At 39.7% G+C, this 18,669-nt stretch overlaps 2 protein-coding genes across 16 annotated transcripts in view; one reads left to right on the plus strand and one right to left on the minus strand.

Moving 5' to 3' along the window:
* The window catches only part of LOC110985039 (extracellular sulfatase Sulf-2-like), a 63,801-nt gene extending 48,359 nt beyond the window's left edge, over positions 1-15,442 (plus strand). For 7 of the 12 annotated variants that reach the window (XM_022245737.2, XM_022245742.2, XM_087132457.1 and 4 more), the window contains 7 exons: positions 59-293; positions 795-958; positions 1,430-1,719; positions 2,232-2,449; positions 2,650-2,798; positions 3,165-3,300; positions 8,914-15,442. In XM_022245737.2, the coding sequence (XP_022101429.2) occupies positions 59-293; positions 795-958; positions 1,430-1,719; positions 2,232-2,449; positions 2,650-2,798; positions 3,165-3,300; positions 8,914-10,934 (3,213 nt within the window). In that variant the 3' untranslated portion in view covers positions 10,935-15,442. Of the gene's footprint in view, positions 1-58; positions 294-794; positions 959-1,429; positions 1,720-2,231; positions 2,450-2,649; positions 2,799-3,164; positions 3,301-5,868; positions 5,927-7,303; positions 7,344-8,913 lie in introns of those variants that run through there. The other 5 variants (XR_015424206.1, XM_087132459.1, XM_087132458.1 and 2 more) reach the window with 5 other exon arrangements.
* The window catches only part of LOC110985042 (protein cereblon-like), a 74,254-nt gene that overhangs the window by 11,402 nt on the left and 44,183 nt on the right, over positions 1-18,669 (minus strand). For 2 of the 4 annotated variants that reach the window (XR_015424208.1, XR_015424207.1), the window contains 2 exons: positions 17,837-17,928; positions 16,676-16,689 (listed from right to left, as the gene is read on the minus strand). Coding sequence is in view for 2 of the 4 variants with exons in the window: in XM_022245751.2 (XP_022101443.1) it covers positions 16,646-16,689; positions 17,837-17,928 (136 nt within the window). In the remaining 2 variants the exon portion in view is untranslated. Of the gene's footprint in view, positions 1-14,987; positions 16,690-17,836; positions 17,929-18,669 lie in introns of those variants that run through there. The other 2 variants (XM_022245751.2, XM_022245750.2) reach the window with 2 other exon arrangements.

The raw sequence follows: 18,669 nt of genomic DNA on the forward strand, positions 1-18,669 counted from the left end.
CGTAGCTTTACTAGAGTGTTAATATCATCCGTAAGTTCTTTTTCATATGGGCATGTAGGATAAAGAATGCGTACTGGATGAAGTCACCGGTGAGGTCAAGATCCGTAAGTGTCGGCGTCCGCCTAAGATTCGCTGTCGTTGCATGCGGGTGATTCCAAGTAGCCCCAACGAGGAAGGCCTCGCCAACGGCAGACGGTTCCGACTTAGGGATAGGCCCCCAGTCAGTGACGCGGCGCTGACCAGAGAGGAAAAGAGACAACAGAGGGACTTCATCCAGGAACACGTCAAGGAAGGTAAAAGTGTGTCACAGTGCTGGTGATTTGGAAATTTCAGATGAGGGTCGTAGTCCACTTGCGGAAGAATGCAAAATGACAGATGAGATAACTTAAGGTATACCTTGAGTTTTTTATGAAACTCACAACGAGTTTGTGGGGTAACACATAGACTCAGATTATTAGTATTAATCATTTCTGGCAATAACACTAAGGATTCCTCAAAAGCACCCTAGGCACTGTAGCTCGTAAGCCTGAAGAAACCTGTAGAGAGGAGACAATGAGAAGCAGTTACAGTTTTAGAGGTGGGAGAGAAACTCAAGAGGAATATTCTGGGTAAAATCCACAGAATCAGGTAGGGACTGAAAACCCAATCCATATGTGGACCAGGCCAGGAATCGAACCCGCATCGCAGATGTGGAAGGCGAGGAAAGAACCACTTCGCCAACCTGACTTCCCCAGATGATATTGTGGCTGCAAGACTCATTTAAGTTTATGATGACTATATTATTTTTTGGGCAGCCAACCCTCCATTCCGGTTCATTCGGAACAGACGTGACCATACACCCAAGGAAGATCCAGCCGTGTTTACTTTGGACAATCTGGACGAGCCAGACGAGGAGAATATCTTGATTGATCCGAAGTGTGAAGTGTACAAGAATGACACAGTCATGTGTGATAATGAGGTATGTCTTGTCTTCTGCTTAGTCTAAGGAAGTGGTCATAATCTAATGAGATAGGTCTTATCCTTTCCCAGTCATGTTATGTATGGGTTTAACCTACCAGTCGTGGTCATAGGTATGGCCCTGGTCTGTTGGGATATGGTTTTACATGTTATGGTCTTATCTTAATATGGTATGATCTTAACCTGTTGAGTTTATGGTGTTATCCAGTTGAGGTATGGTCTTTTCCCAATAAGGCACCATCTTACAGTTTGTCCTATGGAGTAACACATTTGTTATGCTAAGATATGGTTGTTTCCTTTATGAGGTATGGTCTTGTCCTGTTGAGGTATGGTCTTTTCCCAATGAGGCACCATCTTACAGCTTGTCCTATGGAGCAATAGCCCTATTATGCTAAGGTAGTGTTTCCTTTATAGATTTCCTGTTCAGATTTGGTTACCCGAAGGAGATGTTGTCTTGCTTTTCTTTCTTCAGATTTTTGAATCCCGCAAGGCCTGGGTTAACCACCGCAAGCTGATCGCAGCCCGTGTCCGTCTCCTCCGCAAGCACCTCAACGACTTGATTGAGATCAAGGAATTCCTGAAGGACACCAACCCATATTACCCAGAGAAGCCCAGGGTCGAATTGCCCCTCCCGGCAAGGCTGGACAGCAGACGGGAGAAGCCGGCAAAGGTCTGCCGGTGTGACAACATCGAAGGGGAGCTGTCAGAGAAAGCCGCCAGAGAGCTGGAGAGACTAGGGGATGTCTATGTTGAGAACAGAGGGTATGTAAAAATGTCAGCACCAGGTTAGGGTTGATATGAGTACCTAGCTGTCTGCTTCCTGATTGAAAATGGTGGATTTCAGGTTCCATTTCATGGTCTTATTACTCTTAACTTTACTCATATTTTAACACAACTTTGTTCCTAAAACCTTCTAATGGAGCAGTTTTAGACAAAGATTACCTTGAAAAAGGTTGTATCAAAGTAACACAAAGTAACACTTTGCTTTGAGTCTAGTTGCTGACAAATTCCTGTGATGAGGTTGGATTTTGTGGTATTTTCTTGTGATAAAGTAAAGTAAGGCCATGAGTAGGAAATTTCAACATTTCATGGCAGAAATGCTATGCTTGTTTTGGGGGAATTTGTAGAAGATATTTGGATTCTGAAACAGTTGAATAGTTCCACACTCTTAGAAACAATTACTCGTCTTCTAAACATCCAAATATAACAGCCAGCAGCTTTGAACTCACTGACACAGCTGCTTCCATGTGGGATTGCATTTATGTTCTTACCAGGGACTATGAAATCAGTGAAGGTCCCACTGCATCCCGTTACACAAGGAGTACCTCGGCCACTGAAAGGACGACAGAACAGAACAGCGTCCTGGACATGAACACCGACGGCTTATCTCGGCGACAGCGGAAGATCCAATCCAAGCAGATGTGCAGTGTTCAGGGCATGAAGTGTACCTCGCACGACAACGATCACTGGCGGGTGCCGCCATATTGGACATGTGAGTCACGCCGAGGCAGGGCCTCAAATCAGAAACTTGAAAATCTGGCTTCAGCTCAATAATTCCGTGGTCATCTGTTACTGGTAGACCTGATCCAGTAAAACCTGCAAAGCCTTACCCTATCCTAAAACCTGTTTTTTTTTTCCCTTTTGAGGATCAGTTCAAGAAACTTTTCATCTGTCTTCCCTTTCTCTCCACAGTGGGTCACATGTGCCTGTGTTTGAACGCAGTCAACAACACGTATCAGTGTCTACGCTATCTCAATGAAACTCATAACTTCCTTTATTGTGAATATGTCACCAATTTCCTGGAATACTTTGACATGAGGCCTGGCCATGATCCATACCAGGTATGTGTTAAGAAAAATGTAATTTACGCAATTTGCTTTTATGTACTGTGGTCACAAAGTTACATCCTATATGGTCCTAATATGTGGAAACTCATAAAAAATTACAATTTTGGTTTTCTAAATATTCAGTTTTCAATAGATCCGACTTTGTTGTTGTCCCTAGCTTTATTCAGTTTTGATTCTGTGGAATGTTGTAAGAAACCAAAGGTTGTGAGATTTCTGAGCTTTTAAACAACAGTGCAGCAACAAATTTTAAATTTTGATGTTTGTGGAGTATTTTGTCAGAGACACTGATTTCTTCCAAATTACCTGAGACAAAAGTATGAATACATGAATGTGTTTTCTTATCTTTTGCCTCAACAACAGAAAGTTAATGCCATCAATGACATCACAGACAACTACCGAAGGTTTATGAGAGACGAGCTTGAAAATTACAGACATTGCAGTGGGGCTAGCAATTGTACAGCACTGTACCCGACACCAAACCATCATGGGAAAACAGGTATTGTTGGTGACTTATACCCTCCTGAATAAACTCTTGTAGTGCCAGTAATGAGCCCTTTGAGGAGAGACGATTCGGCAGTGTGTGAAATAAGCTCTGGCCACTATTTGCCTGGTAACCTAGGGATAAAAGATGTTGTGGGTACCCCGTAAAGTCACGACGATTTGTAGCCACAGGTTGACTTTTGCTAGGTAGCCCCATGCATAAAAGATTTTCTGGGTACCACGAAAAAGCAGCCAGTGGTTGACAAATTGGGCTCCAAGTTATGCTGTTGCTAGGCAACAGAGTGCCCTTTGTTGGTCAAGTACTCAGCCTTCATGGCTACCTAGTACACTGTCTATGCTTCCAGAAAAAAGCCCAGCCATCGCGTTGCTACCTCCAAGGTCACGAGTGACTGAGAAAAGATGTCAAAGTTGCCAGTATAGAAATCCCCCCCCCCACACCTTGATGGCTTGTCATGTATTGACTGAATACCTTTGGCAAGGTCGAGCAGTAGGCAAAAAGAAAATGTCAGGAAGAACGGACTTTGTTGAAATGTCAACATATATCTCTGCTCTTTTGCACAGTGAAAGAGATGTGATAATGAATGTTTTTTCCTTTGTGGAAATGAAGAGATAATACCTTTTTTGTTGAAAAGCATTGTTTGTGATGGTGACATTTGCAAAATATAAGTTTTCCAATTAAGTTTTGTTGCACAAGTCGAAGTGAAATTGTACATCCCCTTTAACTTTTGACCATTCAGTTTAAAAGAGTAGCCTCATGAACATGTATTATTTTTGATTTTGAGATGAAGATTTCCTCCAGTTTTCTGTCAAGGAGAATGGACGAGGAACTGTAGATTTGTGCTAAGAATGGACGAAGCAAAGCTTAGCCCATTGTTGCACGAATCTACAGTTCCGAGTCTGTTCTCTGACTTAAACTATTTCCCATTGTTACACGAACATAGAGTCCTGAGTCTATGACGCTCTTGCTGCTACCGTACGCCTGAGTGAACCTTTGTTCCATTCATTAACATGCACGCGTGAAACATCGACAGTATTTGTGTGGTCAACACCGTCAGTGCTGGATACATACTCGCATCTCTTCCTCTTGCGTCTTGGAGTCATTATTACACGTGTGCCATTGCAGCCAAACCTATCGGTCTAACCACCACAGGACTCTATGAAATTGAGGACTGCTATATCAACTTCCTGAGAGTATTTGTGCAGTCGACACTCAGTGCTGGATATATACCTGTATTCTCTTCACCTTGCGCCTTGGATTCATTATTATACGGGTGTCATTGCAGCCAAACCTTCCGGACTAAAACTACCACAGGACTGTATGAAAAATTGAGGAATGCTACATGTATATCAACCTCGTGAAAGTATGGCTAGCGCTTTTAGAACCACTTTACGAACCACTCAAAATGAGCTTCACTGATACTAATACATGTTCTTATATATGAATCATTCCGAAATATCCCCTCACTACAGGTTATTATTTCACTTGGAGAATGAGCAACTTTGGATTCCAATTATGATGTGAATTTTGGAGTTAATAATAACATTTAAGAATTTCTACAAAGTGCACATTTCCACCTAAAATTGTTCATAGCACTACAAATATTAGTGATATAAGAAAATTTACGGGCTTACTCTTCAAGCAAGATTATATATATGTGCTCGGGGAGCAGCAATATTGACAGATCTGTCACCTCAGGACTGCTATGATCTTGGAACAACTAGAAGATGTACCCAAGTTTGTGTCATTTCAATTACGCTATAATCCAGCATTATGATAAAAGAATGGGCAAAACCTAGACAAGCAGCCCAAACACATCAAATTAATTCCTTATTGAAAGGTGAAGAGAAACTTCAAATCCTTGTTGAAAATTTGGCTTTACAAAGCATTGATCTTGAAAACATGAGGGATAACAACCTATGTGATTTTCTACGGAGAAAGGCAAATTTACACAATCAGGCCAGAGTGTGGGCGTTCCCGGTATCTCTTAAATTTGTTAACTGTGGCTATTACGAGGCCCAATTAAAATCAGCGTCATGGCAGCACTGCGTTAGTTACTTACCCAACCCGGTCCTTTGGTCACACTTTGATGATCGAAACAAGGGGAGGGGTGGACTTAAGGCTACCCTCCTTGTGGATACAAATCTACTACAGCTGTAGATTCATAATGAATCTACAGTAATTGGTTTGTAACAATAACTGTAGATACTTAACTTACGAATCTACAGTTTGCCGTAGGTTTGTAAATATAATCTACCCTTTGAACAAAGTAGTGGCGTCACAGGATTACATGTAGTTTTAATGGGAATAAACCTTAACTTTGAAGCTCTTCAGTGCAGCATCAGGGAGTGGCTTGCATAAACATGTTAAAAAAAAGCAACTAAATTCTACAGAAATCAAGTAAAGAATGTCAAAGAACAGGGTGTCTGTAACTTGGTTTTGTTCTGGTACTTCATTGCCTTGCGTGTGTTGTGTCTAATACTTCTGTTGATTGTGTGCATTTGTTTGCATGATTATCTGACTCAAGCCAAGAATGATTTTTCTGTTTCTCATTTTTCTTGACAGCATTCACTCGCACATGATTTTAGGCCATTTTGATGTCACACAATAAAAGAATTGCATCGTAAGTTGTTACCATCATGTGACCATACCAAGCTCAGGGATTGGCCGGAACTGTAAAGAAACAAAATGATCAGGATTTGTTGCTTTTGGAAGCTGAAAGAAAGTACTATAAAATCTCATTCGTGTTGGCAAAATTCAAGACTTTTCCCAGAAAAATGTTGGTTTTCTTCATTGCAGCTGCTGTATTTAAAAATGGATTTGAGTCTTTAACAATGAAGGGATCTCTCTCTGTCAGGTGGCTAGAAAGCAGTTAGTCTCTGGTGTTAACCTGACCAATCAGAGCTGTGCTTACTCAGAAAGTGCTGGTCAGCATATATCAAAGTGACAAGAATTTTTATTGGCCAATATTCTGATAAAAACTACCATTGACTGCTTCGTTCAATTCTCTTTGAAATTGGGAGCACATTTGATAGTGCAATACGTACAACGGTATTCACATTCCTCGTACATCCTGATTGTCGACAGTACACATACATGTATGTATGCATAGTATTGTGTTATTGAAGATGCTTCTACTGCACAGCAGTAACCACAATAAATATCCGCACAACCAAGCAAAGATAAAAATTAATCGCAGTTGCCCATCCCTGGGTTTGAGTACTTCTAGGCTCCAGAAATTGAGCTTGTTTCTATATTCTGTATGTGCCTTAATGTACTAATGTACTCCCTAGTGAAGGGGAGTCTTTCTTAAAGTGTAAATGCATCCAATTAATTTTTAGATTAATGTCCTCACTATAAAAAAATCCCTTCATAAAAGCACAGAAAATATATTAACAAGCTATTTTTGTGGCCTGGACATTTGCATGCATATTAATACACCGTGGTTTGTTGAGTTAGTTACCAGTTTTTCTTTGTCCTTTTTTTCTCCTCGCCTTTTGCTGTTTTCTTAACTTCTCTTCCTACCTTTTTCTTCTTGATGCTTTTGACATGTTCCGTTCCACTTTCTGCCTTGTGCTCTCTTCACATTTCTTCCAACACCCTCCAACATGGTCTTCCTCATCCAATTTCTGATGAATATTGATCTCCAATTTTCTAACTTTTCCCATATTTGGCTTTGACCTTTTCTGCATCACCATGGCGATTACTCATATTTGTCTTTCCTTTCTGTTTTTCCAAACAATACATTCTGCAACCTGTGTTGTTTGACTCGGGGCCATTGTTTTGATTTCTCGACTCGTTTGTGTGTCTGAATGTTGTGGGCATGTTGTAAAATAATCTTCAACACCTTCCGTCACCTCACTGTTTGGCTATTTTCTTCTCAAAATTCCTCCTTTTTCAAATTCACCCCGACTACCAAACCTATCATTTTGTTCCACGTTTTGTTTGTCTGTTTCTCTCATTCCTTTTCCTGCCCCTATCCCACTCCTTGTTTCTTTAGGCTCGGCAGGAAGACAAGATAAAATCCCAAAATCTGAAAGGTACAATTTTATTCAAATAACGACTGTCATGCTGATTGCTTAAAAGAAAAAATCTTGTTTCTTTTCTGCTTGTTGCTAAGGTTTTCGTGGTTTTGCAGTATGACTGATGCGGTTGCTGTGAATGCTGAAACCTTTTGCAGTTTTTCCTAGGAAGAAATGTTTCGATGTTTTGCCAGCTCTAATGTTCTTTTCTGCTTTCTGCCTTTGGTTTTCTTATACCATCTTCATTTCTGCCCACTTCCTCCAGTCATCTTGTATTTTTGGTCACATTTTCTGTAATCTTCATTCAATGACAAAGTTTTTCATTTTTTTCCCACCTTCCTATGGTACTTTTTGCCTGCCATGTACACCCACTGACCATCAGGTAGCAGCAGACATAAAGCTTAGCATAAATCAGCTGGGAGCCAGTTTGTCAGTATCACACTGCACAACATTTTAGCTGGTAATCTGGCTTATATGCTGAGCAGCTTTCTGAGTACCAGCATCTTTGACCTTTTAGCCCTTCCACTGTAGATTGTATTACTCCACGTAGAGTACATGTATTTATATGGTCTCCTTTCTTATAAGGCTCACTGCTTCACCTTTCCTCCCTCCTACACCAGATGCATTTCACAAACAACGTAGACTGATTCGCTCTATTTTAATTGCTATTATTTAGAAAGTGTGCTGGCTTGTTACTGTGCTTTTTAAGAATGCATTAGAAATGTAGTCACATAGAATTAGCTAACAGCTTCTGTGTTGCAATTATGATTTGAGTTTTCTCTGCTTGCATCTTGCAGTTGCTCACAGTTTTTTCCCTGTTTGCATGAAATTTGCTTCAAGTTTTGTAGTCGTTTTGCCAAATTTTAGAATTTCAAATGTTTTTAACAAGCTTGATAAGGCTTTCACATTGATTGCTTGTTGCTTCTGGGAAGTTTCGTGGTAATTTTCACGTAAGTTGTCTTCACTCACCATCTGAGCTACGTTTAGCTCTTTATGTAGTTATTTCCATTTTGATATTTCTCATGCCAAAAATTAAAGAAACTTGGTGACATCACCATGCACATTTTTATCTGATGTGCCCAGAGAAATTCAGCAACATTTTTGAACCAAAACGAAAGAACATGTATGTACTGTTTATTCCAATTTCCTCAAGATTCTGGGTTTTTTGGGGGGGAGGGGTCAAAAGTGGTAACAGACAAAAATCCAATTGCAATCGCTCAGAACAGAGCAGATAACTGACATTGCCATTGATCAACCCAGATATTAATTATTCAAATAGCTGAAGCACAACCTTTGTTTACTGGTAGCCAGAAATGAGGTTAAAATTGAATTTGCGAAGTCTACTATTTCTGTTTTGTGTCACACAAGTAAAATGAAAGCCAGTTATCTTGGGTATGGTTTTTAAGGCCTGTCGACGTAAACTTTTTGGGAAGTGGAAAGAGGTGTCTGTTGGATAAAATGAACGTCATGAACTCACTTCTGGCTGCTTGTTCCCCCATTTTTGATTGTTGTCACTCATTTTCCAATCTGCTCCACCATTGAGGCATATATCCATTTAACCTTTCACCTCTCTCATTTTTCTCTCAAGCCACCTCTGGAAGAAATTCAACAAGCGAAGAAAATCGCCCCGGCGACACTCCAATTATGTCGGTCGCCACTTCAACCGCGGCAACTTCTGACCTGACAACTAAAGCAGCACCCACTAGCCAAACCCTACACACCACTGTCCCCCCTATGTGGGTGCTCCCTGCCTTGACCTCTGACCCCACTGTTCAGTCAACCTTTGACCCAACCAGTGAAATGGAACAGTTTGAAACTTCCGCTCCTACACTTAACTTACCTGTAACAGCAAGAAAGTCCACAAGTTCTGAAAGACAAACAACTAGCATCTCGCACACCAGCACCCCTCTGAGAACCCATGCGGCTTCTGTCGTATCTACAACTCCAAACTTGGAGAAACTCAAAGAATTTGAAGGATCTGGGAATGAAATTTCTTCAATTAGCACACCTTTAAGTGAAGGTTTGACAGCTATAACAAATACACCTGCAATCATATCAACACCTGACAATTTCTTGTACACAACATCCACAAGTCTACCAACTTCAGAGGGGCAAAACATGAAAGAAGAATTGGAAGGATCTGGGACTGAAATCCCCACAAGCAGGAATCCATCAACCAAAGAAACATTAGTGAGTCCTGAAGTTCTGGAAACTAGTGAGACATACATGCCCACACCTACAAGACGTACATCTTTGGAAACAAATGATCCATCTGCTGTGACTCCATCCATAACAGCCTCTCCTGGGAAGGATCTTAGTCTTGACACAGAAGGATCTGGAAATGAGATTCCAACAGCTCTTGAATTGCTCAGTGAACCAACTGGTGGCCATTCAGAAGTTTCAGCAGCAAGTGTCACATTTGTCACAACCACTCGCATTCCTGTTGTAGATGAGGAGTTCACTGAACCTCCTCAAAACCCGGATGGTGCCGTGTTCACGCTGAACAAGTCTGATCGCCAAAAGGATTCAGGTATTTCAAAATCGCAGTGGACTACAACAGCATTCAGCAAGGAAATCCAGCAAGACAAACCACAGCATTCTGTTGATGAGGCAGTGTTCACTTTAGGGATTACCAGTCACCGTGGCAGCAGCATTCCCTCATCGAATCTCGTCTCTTCAAAGGTCCATCAGTCAGATGATCCCGCAGGAGGACATGAGAATCTGACCACAGAGGACATTGGCACAACTCACAATCAAAAAGACCAGAGCAGGAAAGGCAACAGACCACAGTGGATGACCTCAACTCCAGAATTGGCTTCGTCATCGGAACCTGCACATAAATCTAATGAACCCAGTGAACAGTCATCTGAGTCGATTGATTCCAACCACCTGCTGGAAGCATCTGGCAGCCAAGTGGACTTGGAATACAACCCCCAATTTCCATTCACCACTGTATCCTGGCTGGTTTCCTCGGCATCCCAAATGGAGACTGTGACCAGTTTGAAAATGGACCCTGGAATCTCAACAATAAGTTCTAAAACTGTAGAAGGAACTGATCTGGGAACCAGAGAACCTGATGGTATATCATCACCAGATTACATCAGTGGTTTGTCCCCATTGTCAACACAAACACCGACTGATAATCAGCTCCAACAAGACAAGATGCATCCTACTCAACCCTCTGCAATCACCGTGTCTCCTGATACAACCTCATCATCAGAGGGGTCTGGAGAGTCACATGATGAGACAGACGTAGATTTCATCTCAGTAGTGACGGCAGCCAGTGTGTCAACGTCAACAGCAAGTGAAGGTTCAAGGGTGCAGGCAACACTTCATGATGGCGGTGGAAGCGTCCTGGAATCGGTCCCTAGAGGAACTCGGGTGTCTGATAAGTCAAGGGAGGGCGCTGCAGATGTTGCCCAAGCCACTTCAGCATCAACAGCTGATCAGGGTGCATCTTGGCCCAAGCATCAGCCGTTATCGGATGTCGAAGTCTTGGAGGAGCCTGCTGTGTTTCATCCTTTGGACTTCAAGGGCAATGAAATGGTCGGGTTCACACCTGGTCACAATCCGAATGCAAAGCTTGTGGAGATTTTAGATGAGAATTGATCATTGATTCAAGATTTTAGATGAGAATTGATCATTGATTCAAGATTTTAGATGAGAATTGATTGATTCAAGATTTTAGATGAGAATTGATTATTGATTCAAGATTTTAGATGAGAATTGATTATTGATGCAATTATATCCTTATCGCCCCCCTTCCAAAATAAAATAAAATAAAGTATTTCAATCACTAGTGGTCATTCGGCCAAAGTTAGGGAGTATATCATCCCTTGACATTTCCATAAAGTTCAGGCTTGCTGTTGATATGCAGAGCACGAATCATAGCTTTCATAATGTTTTATGCATAAGGATTTGTGATTTATGTTGTTCCGTAATCAGTTTTCTTACATTGAATTCTTTAAATGAATTGTAGGAGTGATTTCATTCTGTTTTTGTCTTTGTAAATTTTTAGCATAGTTTTACCAAAGAACACCAACCATGTTTTTGCTACTTACAATTTGTATGTGAAAGTAGGTAATCAATTATCTTAGTTAATGGCAGTGGTTGTAGTTAATGCATGTACCTCCTCCCGAGTGTTTCAAACACTTTGGAAGTACTTAAGTTGCGAATAAGTTTTGGGTGTCAAAGGTTAAGTGTCAAGACTTACCAGTATGCATAACCACAAAGCACTGCTCAAGAATGAAAAAGAAAAAAAAATTGTCTGCAATGCTGCAAATGGTATGAAATATGGAACCACTCGTTTTGGTTTCCTTTTTTTTTTTTTGGTCCGTGAAATGAAATTTTAAAGTACACCATCTCTACGTGTTTTTCTTATGCCATTTAGTATGTAGGACTAGGATCAACCCATGCTATAGTGAATTCTTACTGGGATTTGCTCACATTCCACAGAGGGCGCTCTATAGCATGCTAGTCAGCTTTATTCTGTGTAGGTGCATCATTCCCCTGTTTCAGTGATGTAATCATAAATAGATTTGCATAATTTAAGCATTTTTCACACTTTATCCCTTTCCCTGTAAATTTTAAAGAAAGTCTAACAATGTGAGGACAAATCAGTTTCTCGCTACTTTGGCCAATAGAGTGGTTTTTGGATGCTTTTCTATTTTTTTTTCTGGGGGGAAAAAGAGACAAACTGCTTATTGCTGTATTTGAAGTGTTTCAAGAAGAGCAGTGCATGATCATAGTAAGCATCCATCCCAGGTACTGGATGTATCAGGCAAAAGCAAAGATGAAAAGGCAACTTGTCCAATTTCAAAATGTTCTTCAAAAATGGATTGTTCCTTCTATAAAGCCACTAACTGCACACGTTTCTTGCCTTGAATTTGAAATTTCTCGAATTGTTGATGGTTGGGTGTTTTACTTGTTTGATTATTCTGTGTTTATTTAGCCAATCATGGATTATAGGGGAAAAACCTAAATTATGACAATTAGGGCATAGTGTAGAGGTAAAGGTGTTTTATTATTTATGTTCAAGCCTACATTGTAATGTAATATTCTTGATTCTATAAAAATCACATTTCCCAGTTAGCAGTTGAATTCCTACTTAACCTTCAATTTTATTTACGTTTAGTTGTGGAAGGAATGTGGCATTTGCCTTTTTCAAAGTATAGCACAAACACGATGAATACAACATGAAGGGGATTTTTTTTGGTGTGTGTTTTTGTCAATTTGTAGGTTTAATAGAGCAATTAATTAATTTTCCCTAGGTGACAATCATGTTATAGTGCGAGCACAGAATGTCTCGTATATTAACAAGTTACATGCACACTTTCTATACATCCCACACCATGATTGGTTCAGACTGTGTCAAGGTAGCTTCACGAAACTTTAAGCTTTTTGTTAAAAGAAGTGGAAATATTTAGCAAAAAAAGTGCTCAAAAACAAAGCTAGCTTCCAAGGAAAATTACTGAGAAATAAATAATTAACAGGGTATGATAAGACCTAATGAATAATGTTTGTAAAGTGTATATGCTGTGTCTAAGCAACTTGGCTACAACTGCCTACAGCACACGTATATATGGGAATCAGACTTAGCCACACTAAGCTGTGAATTATATTAATGTGAGTGTTATCAGCCGCTGTACTGTAGCCAAGTTATTTGGATGTGGCTTATGTATATTGTGGTTCAACGTGTTGCTGTGGCTACTGGTTGCCATGTCAACTGTATTTTTCTTATTTGATGCTTGGATTCAGTAACATGGTGCATAAATCCACAAAAGCATATATTGAAAATTACCTTCAGTGTTCAATATATTTAAAATAAATAGAAATTACTGTTCTTTAGGGATAGCATGACAAAACTGGGAAACTGTGGCATTGTTGACTTTTGAGAAAGGAACATGTATATGCATCTTTTGTAGCAGTTGAAATGATTTGCACCAAAGATTTCTTCCAACAATAGGAAGGAGAAAACCAAAGAGGAACTATCACTCATTCATTAGTAGTATACAACATCAAATCTTGTCTTCTTTTCAAGTAAGGACTGAAATCGTTTGTTTTTGTTGGGGCGAGCGTGGGATGTTGAGGGGGACAGTAACAATGTTGTTTTTACACCCAATGTGACAAATCCTTGAGCCAGACAATTTCTCCAAGGATCAACTTTCTATGAAGGGATATGGAATATGGTCGAACCTCATTAAGAGCACTGTCGATACAGAATTCTGCTTATTACAAGGAAATGTCGAGGTCCCAATCCTTTGTTTTTCATTGTTTCATTCCCGAGTATGGACTTTGACAAAAACGAGGAAATTCTAATCTTTACAAAACTTTGTACAGTGTTTTTAAATTTACAGTGGCACAGAGCAAAGTGGAAAACAAGGAAATCTGGGGATCTGAGGAAAAGTTGCATGCCTGTAATACAAAGTTCCTGTTAAAACAATGTAATCTGAACATCCAAAGGACCTCTTCTTAACAAGGTTTGACTGCATTTCTGCAGTAACTAATATATATCACTCTAATGGCTTATATCATTAGATTCTTTTTGTTCCTTGATCTACTGAAAACAGCTTAACATTAATTTTTGTATTTTTTTGTTTTGATAACTTAGCAGATTATCAATACTTGTGTTTAGAAACTGCATTCATCGCTTACAAATTAAATGTAGTTTTGTTTTCATCAAGAAAATAATGTATTGTTAAATGTCAATTTCTCATGTTTCATTGTCTAGGAATCAGCCAGTGCTTTAGAAGACGCAGTTGTTTTACGCATTGTTAGAAACCAGTGCATCATGGGTAATTTCCATGAGATGCTGTGGAATTGTTAGTGTCTATCTCTATTTTTGCTATTTTCCTTTTTTTGCCAGTTGGACAGTTATACAGGTGTTGAAAGCAAGTTTAAATCTGGCATGGATGCCTGAAGGTGTAGGCAAGTTGTGCATTTCTGAAACATTCTCAGTGTCTCCATGTTAGACATGTACATGTATTTACCAGTACAGTCACATGAATGTTTTTTGGTGACTGCTACAGGGCCCTTTGTAAAGGCTTAGGTCTGCTTGTGTGAATGGCCTGTACAAAATTGATTCTGAAGCAGAGCAAATTAAGACCTGTAGAAAGGTTCACGGCATAATTGGTGGAATTTCAAATGCAGTAAACTGTTTGCAAGTTTTGAGTCTTGAATACGTGTACTTGCTGAGTACAAATGTGAATAAATATTTGGGCTTACTTTTGCCGCGAATTTGGAAAGGTCTTCTGTGGGTGAAAATGGAAAGTTAAAAAATGACTGTAATTAATTGCGGCAAGTTTGGCCAGTAGGTGTAGTCTTTGTTAACAGCCTGCACAAAGAAATATGCTGTGCAGAAATGGACACACTCCCGTTAAACAAGGCATGTCACAAAGTGTCCCTATTTAATGGGGCTATCACCGTGTGGATTTAATGAGAGTGATTACAAGTCACTTCTTAAAAATGTTAGTCTGCAAATGCTTACTTTTCACCAACATGAAACTGGTGTTCAGGCTTAAAGCAGTGTTCATTTGTTCAAATTCTATCCTCCTTCAGTCCACTTTTAGAGAGTACAATTTTAACTTCTGAAAATGAGAAATTGAAATTACTACGTTTTGACCTTTCAAAAACTCGCCACCAGAGAGTTGGACAAGTCCCTCATTTCAAAATTCAATATTCAGGAATTTATTCTGAAGTACTTCAATGTATTCCATTTGACTGAATGGGCCATTTCAGATCAGAAATACTTTCAGATAAACTGGCTTAGCCTTGCAAACAAGCTGTCAAATTGAATATCTAAAGCACTTGTTTAGTCTCTCCAGAAGTCTTCTATCTTCATGTCGACCTCCAGCCACATAGGTTGTCCCTGTTCTGTGCATGAAATCATGCATACAGAGGTTGAGTCTGGTAGCACACCAGAACAAGTACATGTGTATGTGTAATTAACTTGCTGTTTAACTGGAGTGTGTTGATACAGATCATGTCTTTAAATTTCTCCCTGCAATAAGCGCTCTTCCATTGTTTCTAGCATTATTATAAATATTTTGTTCAGCATGAGTAAAAGCCTTTTTTGTAAGAATTAACAAAGCTATTTTTGTAGTGTTTTGCAACACAAAGATTGTGCAAGTGGAATTATTTTGGTGTTTGTTCCCTATTAAATGTTTCTTACACTCCAAGCCCCCTTGAATTGCCTTTTTTAAGACGCAATCTTTTAATCATTTCAAAACTTTGTTTTCAGTAAGGTTTTGTGAAAAACAATGAATTTGAAATCATTCGGGGTCCAAATTAGGAAAACTGAAGTGGTAAATTGAGGGAAAGTTATTTTGTGGCCAAAAGCATTACAAATGCAAGATTTGAGGGGAAATATGAATACAGCGAGACTATCCCCACTGGAAGTTATTTTAAGCTGAAAATGTAACAATGCAAGATTAACCCCTTTGAAGTTATTCTGGAGCAAAATACACAGAATCCCTTCAAATTGTGCCATTTGTTCAAAGATTTATGCCAATTTGAACAGTTGACAAAGAATCTTTACCATAAATTACATTCCAAACAAGGCAGCCAAATCAAAACATGATACACAGAAGAAACAAAAATTTGAAGTACACAGAACTTCAATTTTAACAACAAAAAATACCTGGAGTTTTAACTATTGAATTCAATTTTTTGAAAATATAATCAGATTTTAGTTTTTGCTTTTATTAAAAGTGGAGGCAAGTTTTAAACTGGGTAATAGGTTATGTCAAAACTAGAGTTCACAGAATTGTGTCACTGTCCCCGCCGAATGACCAACATTTCTAATTCCAATGAAAAAAGAGAAAAGATGTGCATGTACATCTACACTAATATAATTCACCATGTTAACACTTTCAATCAAGTTCAATTAAATCATAATTATACCCGGTAACTTATCTGAATCATGCACTGAAATTTAACATGCTGACTTCCTTCAAAGAAAATGGTACAAATTGAACAAAAATTCCTGCTGACGTACGAGAGCCCATAGATCTCATCAATACTGCTGAAGTATAGGAGTTTTACCATTTGTAATAAGCAAACCAGTTGTAGAATGTGGAAAAAGTAGCAAATCAACAGTTACTGAAAAAATAGAAACATTTCCTGCCCTTTAAAAATGATTGATTTACACACGAGATTGAAATCGGCCAACCCTGACAATAATACATTACCAGTCATACTGGTACCCAAGGCACTACATCTGTATTACCCCTGCTCACTGAGCCTGTGATGTATCTTGGAGACAATCTATCTCAAAGGTGTGATCAACTTTTACCTTCTGTGCTTCCTTGGTTGCCACTTAGTCACCTTCCGTACATTTTGGGCATCATGAGCAGAGAGTCAGCATCTGTAATTTGTTTTTGGGTGGGAGGGGGTAAAACAACATGACTGTTTGTTTACGTCTTAAAAATCCCAAAGGAAAAACTCGGGCAGGACCATGTCACATGATTTGACTTCCAGTTGCCCGTCTGAAATCTCGAGTGATTAGGCAAAAATAAATTCATCATAGTCCGCATATTAAAAAATTTGTGAAAAAATCTGCCACTTGTAGAAATCTAAATATCACTGATTATCTACTAATTTGGGTGTTCTAGCCGGGGTACAGAAAGACACATACTCTATATACAAATCTTGATCGGATCTACAATTTGAGATACGCATGTTCATAGGCAGGGGAAGGGCAGACAAAGCTCAGGAACAATCATTTACTTCACAGGGCTGGTCTCATGGAAAGCATTCTCAGTAATTTGTACACATCACAGAGCCACGCTTGCCCCGATACTTTTGTTTTGAAAAGCTGCAGTTGATTTCAGAAAATGTAACAGCTGTCTGGGTAACTCATAAAAAGTAATGCAGAGCCGGAGTTCATCTCTTGATGATAAACAGGATGGAGCTCTACCTACTTCCTGATGATCATTACTGCATTACAGGAAAGCTAAGTTACATATCATTCATGGTAGATGCTTTTCACAATTAAATTGCATCTGCTCATTCAACCTCCAACTGAAAATGGGGCATTCAGCATTCAGAGAAACAGTGTTCTCCAAATTATACAGGTGGCCTAGCAGGCTGACAAGTTTTACCTGACTTTCGAAAATACATGTAGTTGAAAAGCAGCAACCAAGCTTTATAGATACTACATTTTTGGAATATTTCAACTAACACAACATACTCTTGAAACCAAAAAAAACTGTGTATGAATATTCTGAATGCATTCAGTTCCATATTTGGTATAAGATGCCAATAAATGCATTATATTTTTGACGAAGTCCTTCAGTGAGATATGATTTCCCTCCTAATTTTGGTATTTTTGTCACTCCCAACCGAGCGTAAAACCTACAACTTAAACAACGCTGAATTAATTTGCATCTCAAAGCGAAAGCAATTTCTCAACATTTCAAAAGCGCTAAGGAATTTGAATTTCTTGTTTGCCCTAATCTTTACATGCCTTTATGTTGGAGACAGAATCAATGAAAGTTTACTGATCTACTCACACTCTTGGTGAATCAAGTGGGCCAGAATAAGGCCGTAAAATATCTCTTCATCATCTTCAATACCATCTTTGTGACCTTGAGGTTCAAAGGACCTTCAGGAGGGGAAAAATGACAGTAGAAATGTTGAACCCTTCTGTTTTTTTCAGGGGGGGGTAACGTATTTAAATGTTCGGTTGATGAAGATGTAGAGAAGATGCATCAACTGCTGCAGCAGTCACCAACAGTCAAACATTCCTTCCATTTGATCTCCATACGATTTACCCCAGTACACAGACACATGACAAGACCGATAAGACAAATTTGTCAAGAATGCATCTTGGCATATGAGTGTTGTAATCAAACTCTGTAAAGATGGTTCTATCCTCATGGTGCTGGGGGAGGGGATAGAGTGTTGCAGTGGGCGGGACAGGGCAGGACTGAGGACACAGGTAGATGATGGGTGAGGAAGGATGAAACAGGGTGAGATTTGTGGGGGTTGGGTTAGCTTCAGGTTGGATAGTATAGGGGTAATGTGTGGGTGAGATGGAGTCAGGCGGGTGGATGCATGGGGTGACTTGGGAGGGGAGTAATGCGTTGAGGGTTTATTAGGTACAATTGGATTGGGTGGGGTGAGTTGAGGGGCTGGGCGAGGTGAATTGGGTTTGGGTGAGATAAATTGGGGTTGGATGGGGTGAGTTGAGGTGGTTGGAGTTGATCAGGTTGGTGATGGAGAAGAGTTGGGATACTTGGTTGGATGGAGTGAGTTGGGGACTGGGTGGGTTGGGGTTTGGATATTGGGACAACTTGTAAGGCAGGGTAAGATGGATTGGAGCCTAGGTTTGGTGGGTGGAGTT

This window comes from Acanthaster planci, linkage group LG02 (genome assembly GCF_054643075.1).
Source record: "Acanthaster planci isolate LZ-2023a linkage group LG02, COTS_SCS, whole genome shotgun sequence".
Lineage (NCBI taxonomy): Eukaryota > Metazoa > Echinodermata > Asteroidea > Valvatida > Acanthasteridae > Acanthaster > Acanthaster planci.